Here is a 15192-nt window from a genome sequence, read left to right as displayed (position 1 = left end):
ACAAGAAAAACCAAAATATTGGGACAGTCCTGCTAGGTTAAGGGCCCTGCAGAAGACTTTATAGTGTATTTTAAGTTTTATAATGAACTGTGATTTATTGGACTTATCTTCCCTTTTGTCTTTCTTATCTTTATTTTCACCTTCTTCTCCTTTCTTAAAAGGGGTAGTCTGGTGGAAAACTTTTAATCAACTGGGGCCAGAAAGTTAAAGGGGTATTCCAGGCCAAAACTTTTTTTATATATATCAACTGGCTCCGGAAAGTTAAACAGATTTGTAAATGACTTCTATTAAAAAAATCTTAATCCTTCCAATAGTTATTAGCTTCTGAAGTTGAGTTGTTTTCTGTCTAACTGCTCTCTGATGACTCACGTCCCAGGAGCTGTGCAGTTCCTATGGGGATATTCTCCCATCATGCACAGCTCCCGGGACGTGACCTCATCATTGAGCAGTTAGACAGAAAACTTCAGAAGCTAATAACTATTGGAAGGATTAAGATTTTTTAATAGAGGTAATTTACAAATCTGTTTTAACTTTCCGGAGCCAGTTGATATATATATAAAAAAAGGTTTTGCCTGGAATACCCCTTTAATTACGGTAGATTTGTAAATGACTTCTATTAAAAAAAAAAAATCTTCCTTTTGAATTGTACTTTGCTCTAACACGTATCTTGGGTTCCTCTGCCTTTGTATTGAAAACTTTAATAAAAATTTACAGTTCAAACAAAAAAAGAAAAATCTTAATCTTTCCAGTACTTATTAGCTGCTAAATACTACAGAGGAAATTCTTTTCTTTTTGGAACACAGAGCTCTCTGCTGACATCATGACCACAGTGCTCTCTGCTGACACCTCTGTCCATTTTAAGAACTGTCCAGAGTAGGAGAAAATCCCCATAAGCAAACATAAGCTGCTCTGGACAGTTCCTAAAATGGACAGAGATGTCAGCAGAGAGCACTGTGGTCATGAATAGAGATGAGCGAATTTTCTGTAAATTCGATTCGTCACGAACTTCTCGGCTCGGCAGTTGATGAATTATCCTGCATAAATGAATTCAGCTTTCCGGTGCTCCGGAGGGCTGGAAAAGGTGGATACAGTCCTAGGAAAGAGTCTCCTAGGACTGTATCCACCTTTTCCAGCCCACCGGAGCACCTGAAAGCTGAACTCATTTATGCAGGAAAAGTCATCAACTGCCGAGCCGAGAAGTTCGTGACGAATCGAATTTACTGTAAATTCGTTCATCTCTAGTCATGTCGTCAGTCACTGTGTTCCAAAAAGAAAAGAATTTCCTCTGTAGTATTCAGCAGCTAATAAGTACTGGAAGGATTAATATTTTTTTAATAGAAGTAATTTACAAATCTGTTTAACTTTCTGGCACCAGTTGATTTAAAAAAAATAAATCAATAAAAAAAAAAAAATTTCCACCGGAGTACCCCTTTAACCTAGCAGGACTGTCACAATATTTAGTTTTTTCTTGTAAACCTTTTTTTTTTTTTTATCTGCATCTTTAAGACTTAATTTAAGACATTTTTTTATTTGCTTTTATTGAAAATGGAAAATAATTATAAAAAAAATAAAAAATAAAATATAAAAAGAAATTCATTGTTTAGGGACCCTAAACAATGATAATATTTTTTTTTTTTTTTTTTTTCTTTTTTTTTTTTTTGAGCTTGGACTGAAAAAGTGAAGCGGCCCGCAATACTCCACCGAGTAATAACTCAATGCCAAAGGGGCATGGTGCCCAGAGCCACGCCATGGCAGTCATTCATTCTAGCAAACTGAGATTCCCTGCTCATTGACCCCCTTTTAGAACAGTCTTAGGAAGTGTTTCCCAACCAGGGTGCCTCCAGCTGTTGCAAAACTACAACTCCCAGCATGCCCGGACAGCCAACGGCTGTCCGGGCATGCTGGGAGTTGTAGTTTTGCAACAGCTGGAGGCACCCTGGTTGGGAAACACTGGTCTAAGATATATTTTGCAACATTTTTTCTTTTCCTTTATTTATTTTTTTTTTGTTTTAGATGATCGGTTTGTTGTCTGACAGAGATCTCGGACCCCTGGTTGCAGACATGTTCTGTCTCCTGGTGTCCGATTCCCCGGATATCCTTAACAAAGCAAGTCACGCCGACATACGCATCATGTTCCGCCAGAGATTCTTCACAGAGAACGTTCCCAAACTGGTACAAGGTTTCCATGCTGCTAATGGAGGTAATGTAGATACAGCACTTGAGATTCATAAAGAAATGTGTCTTGCCAGACTCTCCAGGACGAGCCTACCGCTCCTTATATTGCAGTGCAAATGTATTGGGTTCTTGTATTTTTATTTATTTTTCCATCCAGATGACAAACCCAATTACCTAAAAGCCTTGTCCCACGTCCTGAACTGTCTGCCAAAGCAAGTTCTCATCACAGAACTCCCATCGGTGAGTTGCTTATAGATACCAATCTAATGCGTGACCATTACATTAATCAATGAGATCGGTCATCTATTGCTAAAGCCTGTATTAAAGGGGACCTCTCATCAAATAAACTTTTGATATATTTTAGATTAATGAATGTTGAATAACTTTCCAATAGCATGTTAATGAAAAATATGCTTCTTTCTATTGTATTTTTCCCGATCAGTCCTGTCAGCAAGCATTTCTGACTCATGCTGGAGTCCTAAACACTCAGAGCTGCCAGCCTGCTTTGTTCACAGCCAAACAGGCTGTGGACAAAGCAGGCTGGCAGCTCTGAGTGTTCTCCTTTGTGAACAAAGCAGACTGGCAGCTCGTAGTGTTTAGGACTCCAGCATGAGTCTGAAATGCTTGCTGCCGGGACTGGTAGGGAGACCCCTAGTGGTCATTTCTTCAAAGTGGAAAATTAAATAGAAAGAAGCATATTTTTTAATAACATGCAATTGTAAAGTTATTCTGCATACATTAATGTATAATATATCAAAAGTTTTTTTGATGAGAGGTACCCTTTAAATCTGGTGGCAGAAAGGTATACAGATTTGTAAATGACTTCATTTTAAAAAATCTTAAAGGGGTTATCCAGGAAAAAACTTTTTTTTTTGATATATATATATCAACTGACTCCAGAAAGTTAAACAGATTTGTAAATCACTTCTATTAAAAAATCTTAATCCTTTCAGTACTTATGAGCTTCTGAAGTTAAGGTTGTTCTTTTCTGTCTTAAGTGCTCTCTGACGACACCTGTCTCGGGAAACGCCCAGTTTAGTAGCAAATCCCCATAGCAAACCTCTTCTAAACTGGGCGTTTCCCGAGACAGGTGTCATCAGAGAGCACTTAAGACAGAAAAGAACAACCTTAACATCAGAAGCTCATAAGTACTGAAAGGATTAAGATTTTTTAATAGAAGTAATTTACAAATCTGTTTAACTTTCCGGAGACAGTTGATATATATATAAAAAAGTTTTTTTTCCTGCAATACCCCTTTAATCCTTCCAGTACTTATCAGCTGCTGTATGATCCAGAGAAAGTTGTGTAGTTGATTCCAGTCTGACCACAGTGCTCTCTGCTGACACCTCTGTCTGTGTCCGGGACTGTACAGAGCAGAAGAGGTTTGTTGTGGGGATTTGCTTGTGCTCTGGAAAGTTCCCAACACAAACAGTGGTGGCAGCAGAGAGCACTGTGGTCAGACTGGAATGAACTACACAACTTCATCTTGAGCATACAGCAGCTGATAAGTGCTGGAATGACTAACATTTTTTTAAAAAGTAGTTATTTACAAATCTGTATAACTTTCTGGCACTAGTTAATTTGAATACTTTTGATATATATATACACTCCGGAGTACCCCTTTGCCAAGTCAAGCCCAGGGCCGAGGCTGGCCTGAAAAAATTATCAGCACCCAGCAATTACACTGTAGGTGGGGGAGGGAAGGGTATTGAACCACTGGACCACCAATAAACAGTCAAAGGGGTACTCCAGGGGAAAACATAACAGAAAGTTAAACAGATTTGTAAATTACTTCTATTAAAAAAATATTTATCCTTCCAGTACTTATTAGCTCCTGTATACTACAGAGAAAGTTCTTTTCTTTTAGGATTTTTTTTTTTTTTTCTGTCCACGGTTCTCTCTGCTGACACCTCTGTCTGTATCAGGAACTGTCCAGAACAGGAACAAATCCCCTTAGCAAACATCTCCTACTCTGGACAGTTCCTGATACAGACAGAAGTGTCAGAAAAAAAAACTTTCTCTGTAATATACAGCCTCTAATAAGTACTGGAAGGATTAGGATTTTTTAATAGAAGTCATTTACAAATCTGTTTAACTTTCTGGCACCAGTTGATAAAAAAAAAAAAAAGTTTTCCACTGGAGTACCCCTTTAAAGGGGAACTCTGCCCCTAGACATCTTATCTCCTATCCAAAGGATAGGGGATAAGATGTCAGATCGCCGTGGTCCCGCTGCTGGGGAGCCCCCGGGATCGCCGCTGCGGCACCCTGCTATCATTACTGTACAGAGCGAGTTCGCTCTGCGCGTAATGACTGGCGATACGGGGGACAGCGTGACGTCACGGCTCCGCCCCTCGTGACGTCATGGTCCACCCCCTCCATACAAGTCTATTGGAGGGGGCGTGGTGGTCGTCATGCCCCCTGCCATAGGCTTGCATTAAGGGGGCAGGCTGTGATGTCATTCTGCTCCGTCCCCTGTATCGCCCGTCATTACGCACAGAGCAGAGCGAACTCGCTCTGTGCAGTAATGATAGCGCGGTGCCCCAGCGGCGATCCCCGGGGTCCCCAGCAGCGGGACCCTGGTGATCTAACATTTTATCCCCTATCCTTTGGATAGGGGATAAGATGTCTAGGGGCGGAGTACCCCTTTAAATCACTGACATCTGAGTGATTACTAATGTCCATCATTAACAGCAGGTGTCGGCTGAAGATGGCAGTCAGTACCTGCCAGGTATGACTCCTCACCCGCCCCTTGTGGTGAATGTATGTCATGGGTCGGGAAGGGCTTACAAAACCTAGGCGCCAGGACAAAATTCTGGCGCCTGGGATGTGTCGAGCCCTGGACTAAACTTTTTTATATATGCTTGTCAAGTGCCCCAGGGGTTGCTCCCCTAACAGTCAGCAGACTAAAAAGGAGCTGTACCCAACATATAATGTCTGTATGTGTGTCTCCTGAATGCGTAGGGCAGCAGTACCAGACACGGCCTCACACACATGAACGTTGCTGTGTTTGGTATTGCCGAGAATGTACGTTGATGCCCTATCCTATCAAAATAAAATCTCCAGGACTGCACTATAATAATCACATGACAATATTTTTCTCCTCCTTCGGTACAGCTGTTCTCCCTGCTGCTAGAGGCTTTATCCTGCCCCGACATCGTCGTTCAGCTCTCCACACTGACGTGCCTGGAGCCGCTACTTCTAGATGCTGCTGAAATCTTAAATGTCCATATAGATACCCTCATCTCAAGGCTCCTCTGCTTGACATCCAGCCCCAGTATGGTACGGTGAATGCACTGACGTCCATTGTTATTTTGTGTCATTTAGATTAGCCTTAAAGGGGTATTTCAAGAAAAAATGTATATATATATATATATATATATATATATATATATCTATATATATATATATATATATATATATCTCTATATATATATATATATATCTCTCTATATATATATATATATCTCTCTCTCTCTATATATATATATATATATATATATATATATATATATATATATATATATATATATATATATATATATATATATATTGGCTCCAGAAAGTTAAACAGATTTGTAAATTACTTCTATTAAAAAATCTTAATTCTTTCAATACTTATCAGCTGCTGAAGTTGAGTTGTTGTTTTCTGTCTGGCAACAGTGCTCTCTGCTGACACCTCTCTGCTTGTCTCGGGAACTGCACAGAGTAGAAGAGGTTTGCTATGGGGATTTGCTTCTACTCTGGACAGTTCCCGAGACACGTGTCATCAGAGAGCACTTAGACAGATAAGAACAACTCAACTTTAGCAGCTCATAAGTACTGAAAGGATTAAGATTTTTTAATAGACGTAATTTACAAATCGGTTTAACTTTTTGGAGCCAGTTAATATATATATATATATATATATATATATATATATATATATATATATATATATGAAAAAAAAGTTTTTTCCTGGATAACCCCTTTTAATTACTTTGTTTCTCATCCAGGGTGCCTCCAGCTGTTGAAAAACTACAGCCGAAGGCTGTCCCGAGCATGCTGGGAGTTGTAGTTTTGCAACCGCTGGAGACACCCTGGTTGGGAAACACTGCTTTATAGTGTGTAATACAACTTTGTAATTCTCTTAAAGGGGTACTCCGGTGGAAACCTTTTTTTTTTTTTTTTTAAATCAACTGGTGCCAGAAAGTTAAACAGATTTGTAAATTACTTCTATTAAAAAAATCTTTATCCATCCAGTACTTATTAGCGGCTGTATATTACAGAGAAAGTTCTTTTGTTTTTGGATTTCTTTTTTTTTTCTGTCCACAGTGCTCTTTGCTGACACCTCTGTCTGTAACAGGAACTGTCCAGAGCAGCATAGGTTTGCTATGGGGATTTGTTCCTGTTCTGGACAGTTCCTGATGAGGACAGAGGTGTCAGCAGAGAGCACTATGGACAGAAAAAAAAAAGAAATCCAAAAAGAAAAGAACTTTCTCTGTAGTATTCAGCAGCTAATAAATACTGGAAGGATTAAAGGGGTATTCCAGGCAAAACCTTTTTTTATATATATATATATATATATATATATATATATATATATATATATATATATATATATATATCAACTGGCTTTGGAAAGTTAAACAGATTTGTAAATGACTTCTATTAAAAAATCTTAATCCTTCCAATAGTTATTAGCTTCTGAAGTTTTCTGTCTAACTGCTCAATGATGATGTCACGTCCCGGGAGCTGTGCATGATGGGAGAATATCCCCATAGGAACTGCACAGCTCCCGAGACGTGAGTCATCAGAGAGCAGTTAGACAGAAAACAACAACTCAACTTCAGAAGCTAATAACTATTGGAAGGATTAAGATTTTTTAATAGAAGTAATTTACAAATCTGTTTAACTTTCTGGAGCCAGTTGATATATATAAAAAAAAGTTTTGGCCTGGAATACCCCTTTAAACATTTTTAATAGAAGTAATGTACAAATCTGTTTAACTTTCTGGCACCAGTTGATTTAAAAAAATAAATAAATAAAATAAAGTGTTTACCACCGGAGTACCCCTTTAAGTGTTCAGAAATGTGGAAAATGCCCTAAATCCTATTTTCTTGTGTTTGCAGGCCGTGAGGATTACCGCTCTGAAGTGCACGCTGGCCCTCACAAAGCTCCCTTTGCCTTTGGTAATTTTTCTCGTCTGTTGTTCTATTATCTGCCCAACTTTATTTACAGTCTTGCAGATGCACATTCTACACCAGTGGTCTCCAAACTGTGGACCTCCTGCTGTTGCAAAACTACAGCTACCAGCATGCTGGGAGTTGTAGTTTTGCACCATCTGGGGGTCCACGGTTTGGAGACCTTTGACCTTCACTGTGCAGGCAACAGGAAAATGTCCTTTATGGCTTCTGTCTTTCCAGCTCCTGCCTTACAAGCAGCAAGTGATCCGTGCCTTAGGTAAACCGCTTGATGATAAGAAGAGACTAGTTAGGAAAGAGGCTGTGGAGGCCCGATGTCAGTGGTAAGACACTTAGATATTGCTCTTTGGATTAGACTTTTTATGAATTATTATTTTTTTATATTTTTTTTATATTTCAGATTAGAAAAAAATTAATTCTTTTGACCTCCAAGAATATATGTAAAGGGCTACTCCGCTCCCCAGCATCTGGAACATTGATTTCCGAACGCTGGGTGCGGACTTCCGTATTCACGCCCGCACCCCTCGTGACATCACGCCCCACCCCGAACCGTCACGTCACGCCCCCTCAATGCAAGTTTACGGGAGAGGGCGTGATGTCACTAAGGGGCGGGTGTGATGTCACTAAGGGGCGGGCGTGAACGCGGAAGCCCGCACCAGTCCTTGCAGTAAATCATATGTCGCCTTACAGGAGAAGTCTCGTGGGGAAAACAGGATAGGGGATAAGTTTTAGATTGCGGGGGTCCGACTACTGGGGCCCCCCACAATCTCCAGTATAGAGCACCAGCTCTCCTTCACAACAGCGCGTCACTACCCCTGCCCAAAGCGGGGGCTGCCACACCTCCTGCATAGAACTCTATACACTTAACGACGAGCGCAATAAATGTGCGGAGCTGCTTAGCGCTACTTAGTCTCCGGACGCGGTGATCGGACTGATATCTATCAGCAGCCATCCTGGCATATTGCTAAGGGGGGTCCTGACCCCCCCATGTCTGCAATCGCCGTGATTTACCGGTCAATTCTGACCATCGAATCACGGCTTTTCTGGGCTGATCGGGTCTCTGGTGACCTGATTGCCTGGAAAATACGGATCATTGGGGCTGTCAGTGACCGGCCAATCGCAGGGCGGGGGGGGTTAAAGGTGAGATCCCCCCACTCTGCCCACCCCTGGGATTCTGAGCAGAGTGGGGGAAGATGGTGGCGACAGCTGCGGGCCGCTGAAGAAGGGGGATCGGCAGCGTGCGGCAGAGACGGGCAGCAATGAAGATCTGCTAAGTGTTCTTCACTGCTGCCTTGTAGTATCACAACTACAACTCCCAGCATGCCCAGACAGCCAAAGGCTCCTATTACCCCTTGTGAAAATGAAAAATTTTGGGTAACACCAGCATTTTAGTGAAAAAAAATTCAAATTTTTCATTTTCACATCCAACTTTAGCGAAAATTCGTCAAACATCTGTGGGGTGTTAAGTCTCACTGTACCCCTTGTTATGTTCCTTGAGGATGTAGTTTCCCAAATGGTGTGCCATGTGGATTTTTTTTTTTGCTGTTCTGGCACCATAGGGGCTTCCTAAATGTGACATACCCCCCAAAAACCATTTCAGCAAAATTCATTGTCGCTCCTTTCCTTCTGAGCCCTCTAGTGCACCCAGAGATCACTTTACATCCACATATGAGGTATTTCCTTACGTGAGAGAAATTGGGTTACAAATTTTGGGGGACATTTATACCTATTAACCCTTGTAAAAAAAATAAAAAAAAAAAGCCTACAAGAACATGTTAGCGTAAAAAATGAAGATTTTAGATTTTTCTCCTCTACATTTCTGCTATTCCTATAAAACACCTAAAGGGTTAACAAACTTTCTGAATGTCAGTTTGAATATGTTGAGGGGTGCAGTTGTCATAATGGGGTCATTTATGGGGTATTTTTAACATAAAAATCCTAAAATTCACTTTGAAACTGAACTGGTCCTTGAAAAATTCCGATTTTGAAATTTTCATGGAAAATTGCTGCTGAACTTTGAAGCCTCTGATGTCTTAAAAAAGTAAAAACTTGTCAACTTTATGATTCAACCATAAAGAAGACATATTGTATTTGTAAATGAATATATAATTTATTTGGAATGTCTATTTTCCTTACAAGAAGAGAGCTTCAAAGTTAGAAAAAATGCAAAAAAAATTTATTTCTCATAAAATTTGGAAACTTTTCACCAAGAAATGATGCAAGTATCGACAAAAATTTATCACTACCATAAAGTAAAATATGTCACGAAAAAACATTCTGGAATGAAATTAATATGTTAAAGCATCCCAGAGTTATTAATATTTAGTGACAGAGGTCAGATTTGCAAAAAATGCTCCCGTCCTTAACCCCTTAAGGACCCGGGGTTTTTCTGTTTTTGCATTTTCGTTTTTTCCTCCTTACCTTTAAAAAAATCATAACTCTTTCAATTTTGCACCAAAAAATCCATATGATGGCTTATTTTTTTGCGCCACCAATTTTACTTTGTAATGACGTCAGTCATTTTACCCAAAAATCTACAGCGAAATGGAAAAAAAATCATTGTGAGACAAAATTGAAAAAAAAAAAAAGCCATTTTGTAAATTTTGGGGGCTTCCGTTTCTACGCAGTGCATTTTTTCCGTAAAAATGACACCTTATCTTTATTCTGTAGGTATACGGTTCCATACGATTAAAATGATACCCTACTTATATCGGTTTGATTTTGTCGTACTTTTGGAAAAAATCATAACTACAAGCAGGAAAATGTATACTTTTAAAATTTTCATCTTCTGACCCCAATAACTTTTTTATTTTTCCGCGTATGAGTATGAGGGCTCATTTTTTGCGCTGTGATCTAAAGTTTATAGCTGTTTAATTAACGATATATTTTTATAATTCGGACATTTCCGGACGCGGCGATACCATATATGTTTATTTTTATTTACAAATTTTTTTTTAAATGGGAAAAAGGGGGGTGATTCAAACTTTTAATAGGGGAAGGGTTAAATGATCTTTATTCACTTTTTTTTTCACTTTTTTTTTTTTTTGCAGTGTTATAGCTCCCATAGGGACCTATAACACTGCACACACTGATCTCTTATGCTCCCATAGGGACCTATAACACTGCACACACTGATCTCTTATGCCCCCATAGGGACCTATAACACTGCACACACTGATCTCTTATGCTCCCATAGGGACCTATAACACTGCACACACTGATCTCTTATACTCCCATAGGGACCTATAACACTGCACACACTGATCTCTTATACTCCCATAGGGACCTATAACACTGCACACACTGATCTCTTATACTCCCATAGGGACCTATAACACTGCACACACTGATCTCTTATGCTCCCATAGGGACCTATAACACTGCACACACTGATCTCTTATGCTCCCATAGGGACCTATAACACTGCACACACTGATCTCCTATGTTCCCATAGGGACCTATAACACTGCACACACTGATCTCTTATGCTCCCATAGGGACCTATAACACTGCACACACTGATCTCTTATGCTCCCATAGGGACCTATAACACTGCACACACTGATCTCTTATGCTCCCACAGGGACCTATAACACTGCACACACTGATCTCTTATGCTCCCATAGGGACCTATAACACTGCACACACTGATCTCTTATGCTCCCATAGGGACCTATAACACTGCACACACTGATCTCTTATACTCCCACAGGGACCTATAACACTGCACACACTGATCTCTTATGCTCCCATAGGGACCTATAACACTGCACACACTGATCTCTTATGCTCCCATAGGGACCTATAACACTGCACACACTGATCTCTTATGCTCCCACAGGGACCTATAACACTGCACACACTGATCTCCTATGTTCCCATAGGGACCTATAACACTGCACACACTGATCTCTTGTGTTCCCATAGGGACCTATAACACTGCACACACTGATCTCTTATGCTCCCATAGGGACCTATAACACTGCACACACTGATCTCTTATACTCCCATAGGGACCTATAACACTGCACACACTGATCTCTTATGCTCCCATAGGGACCTATAACACTGCACACACTGATCTCTTATGCTCCCATAGGGACCTATAACACTGCACACACTGATCTCCTATGTTCCCATAGGGACCTATAACACTGCACACACTGATCTCTTATGCTCCCATAGGGACCTATAACACTGCACACACTGATCTCTTATGCTCCCATAGGGACCTATAACACTGCACACACTGATCTCTTATGCTCCCACAGGGACCTATAACACTGCACACACTGATCTCTTATGCTCCCATAGGGACCTATAACACTGCACACACTGATCTCTTATGCTCCCATAGGGACCTATAACACTGCACACACTGATCTCTTATGCTCCCACAGGGACCTATAACACTGCACACACTGATCTCTTATGCTCCCATAGGGACCTATAACACTGCACACACTGATCTCTTATGCTCCCATAGGGACCTATAACACTGCACACACTGATCATTGTTATCCCATAGGGACCTATAACACTGCACACACTGATCTCTTATGCTCCCATAGGGACCTATAACACTGCACACACTGATCTCTTATACTCCCACAGGGACCTATAACACTGCACACACTGATCTCTTATGCTCCCATAGGGACCTATAACACTGCACACACTGATCTCTTATGCTCCCATAGGGACCTATAACACTGCACACACTGATCTCTTATGCTCCCACAGGGACCTATAACACTGCACACACTGATCTCCTATGTTCCCATAGGGACCTATAACACTGCACACACTGATCTCTTGTGTTCCCATAGGGACCTATAACACTGCACACACTGATCTCTTATGCTCCCATAGGGACCTATAACACTGCACACACTGATCTCTTATGCTCCCATAGGGACCTATAACACTGCACACACTGATCTCTTATGCTCCCATAGGGACCTATAACACTGCACACACTGATCTCTTATGCTCCCATAGGGACCTATAACACTGCACACACTGATCTCTTATGTTCCCATAGGGACCTATAACACTGCACACACTGATCTCTTATGCTCCCATAGGGACCTATAACACTGCACACACTGATCTCTTATGCTCCCACAGGGACCTATAACACTGCACACACTGATCTCTTATGCTCCCATAGGGACCTATAACACTGCACACACTGATCTCTTATGTTCCCATAGGGACCTATAACACTGCACACACTGATCTCTTATGCTCCCATAGGGACCTATAACACTGCACACACTGATCTCTTATGCTCCCATAGGGACCTATAACACTGCACACGCTGATCTCTTATTCTCCCATAGGGACCTATAACACTGCACACACTGATCTCTTATACTCCCATAGGGACCTATAACACTGCACACACTGATCTCCTATGTTCCCACAGGGACCTATAATACTGCACACACTGATCTCTTATGCTCCCATAGGGACCTATAACACTGCACACACTGATCTCTTATGCTCCCACAGGGACCTATAACACTGCACACACTGATCTCCTATGTTCCCATAGGGACCTATAACACTGCACACACTGATCTCTTATGCTCCCATAGGGACCTATAACACTGCACACACTGATCTCTTATGCTCCCATAGGGACCTATAACACTGCACACACTGATCATTGTTATCCCATAGGGACCTATAACACTGCACACACTGATCTCTTATGCTCCCATAGGGACCTATAACACTGCACACACTGATCTCTTATTCTCCCATAGGGACCTATAACACTGCACACACTGATCTCTTATGCTCCCATAGGGACCTATAACACTGCACACACTGATCTCTTATGCTCCCATAGGGACCTATAACACTGCACACACTGATCTCCTATGTTCCCATAGGGACCTATAACACTGCACACACTGATCTCTTATGCTCCCATAGGGACCTATAACACTGCACACACTGATCTCTTATGCTCCCATAGGGACCTATAACACTGCACACACTGATCTCTTATGCTCCCACAGGGACCTATAACACTGCACACACTGATCTCTTATGCTCCCATAGGGACCTATAACACTGCACACACTGATCTCTTATGCTCCCATAGGGACCTATAACACTGCACACACTGATCTCTTATGCTCCCACAGGGACCTATAACACTGCACACACTGATCTCTTATGCTCCCATAGGGACCTATAACACTGCACACACTGATCTCTTATGCTCCCATAGGGACCTATAACACTGCACACACTGATCATTGTTATCCCATAGGGACCTATAACACTGCACACACTGATCTCTTATGCTCCCATAGGGACCTATAACACTGCACACACTGATCTCTTATACTCCCACAGGGACCTATAACACTGCACACACTGATCTCTTATGCTCCCATAGGGACCTATAACACTGCACACACTGATCTCTTATGCTCCCATAGGGACCTATAACACTGCACACACTGATCTCTTATGCTCCCACAGGGACCTATAACACTGCACACACTGATCTCCTATGTTCCCATAGGGACCTATAACACTGCACACACTGATCTCTTGTGTTCCCATAGGGACCTATAACACTGCACACACTGATCTCTTATGCTCCCATAGGGACCTATAACACTGCACACACTGATCTCTTATGCTCCCATAGGGACCTATAACACTGCACACACTGATCTCTTATGCTCCCATAGGGACCTATAACACTGCACACACTGATCTCTTATGCTCCCATAGGGACCTATAACACTGCACACACTGATCTCTTATGTTCCCATAGGGACCTATAACACTGCACACACTGATCTCTTATGCTCCCATAGGGACCTATAACACTGCACACACTGATCTCTTATGCTCCCACAGGGACCTATAACACTGCACACACTGATCTCTTATGCTCCCATAGGGACCTATAACACTGCACACACTGATCTCTTATGCTCCCACAGGGACCTATAACACTGCACACACTGATCTCTTATGCTCCCACAGGGACCTATAACACTGCACACACTGATCTCTTATACTCCCATAGGGACCTATAACACTGCACACACTGATCTCCTATGTTCCCACAGGGACCTATAATACTGCACACACTGATCTCTTATGCTCCCATAGGGACCTATAACACTGCACACACTGATCTCTTATGCTCCCACAGGGACCTATAACACTGCACACACTGATCTCCTATGTTCCCATAGGGACCTATAACACTGCACACACTGATCTCTTATGCTCCCATAGGGACCTATAACACTGCACACACTGATCTCTTATGCTCCCATAGGGACCTATAACACTGCACACACTGATCATTGTTATCCCATAGGGACCTATAACACTGCACACACTGATCTCTTATGCTCCCATAGGGACCTATAACACTGCACACACTGATCTCTTATTCTCCCATAGGGACCTATAACACTGCACACACTGATCTCTTATGCTCCCATAGGGACCTATAACACTGCACACACTGATCTCTTATGCTCCCATAGGGACCTATAACACTGCACACACTGATCTCTTATGCTCCCATAGGGACCTATAACACTGCACACACTGATCTCTTATGCTCCCATAGGGACCTATAACACTGCACACACTGATCTCTTATGCTCCCACAGGGACCTATAACACTGCACACACTGATCTCTTATGCTCCCATAGGGACCTATAACACTGCACACACTGATCTCTTATGTTCCCATAGGGACCTATAACACTGCACACACTGATCTCTTATGCTCTCATAGGGACCTATAACACTGCACACACTGATCTCTTATGCTCCCATAGG

At 41.7% G+C, this 15192-nt stretch overlaps 1 protein-coding gene across 1 annotated transcript in view; it reads left to right on the top strand.

Moving 5' to 3' along the window:
* Positions 1–15192, top strand: part of MMS19 (MMS19 homolog, cytosolic iron-sulfur assembly component) — a gene marked incomplete in the record, with an annotated part of 95590 nt that overhangs the window by 76568 nt on the left and 3830 nt on the right. The window contains 5 exon segments of the mRNA XM_056530857.1: positions 2014–2200; positions 2333–2415; positions 5290–5454; positions 7284–7343; positions 7578–7678. Of these exon segments, the coding sequence (XP_056386832.1) occupies positions 2014–2200; positions 2333–2415; positions 5290–5454; positions 7284–7343; positions 7578–7678 (596 nt within the window).

The sequence above is a fragment of the Hyla sarda genome, chromosome 7 (assembly GCF_029499605.1).
Source record: "Hyla sarda isolate aHylSar1 chromosome 7, aHylSar1.hap1, whole genome shotgun sequence".
In the NCBI taxonomy this organism is placed as follows: domain Eukaryota; kingdom Metazoa; phylum Chordata; class Amphibia; order Anura; family Hylidae; genus Hyla; species Hyla sarda.
The sequence above is the reverse complement of the archived record's forward strand: the minus strand, read 5'-3'. Positions and strand labels throughout refer to the sequence as shown.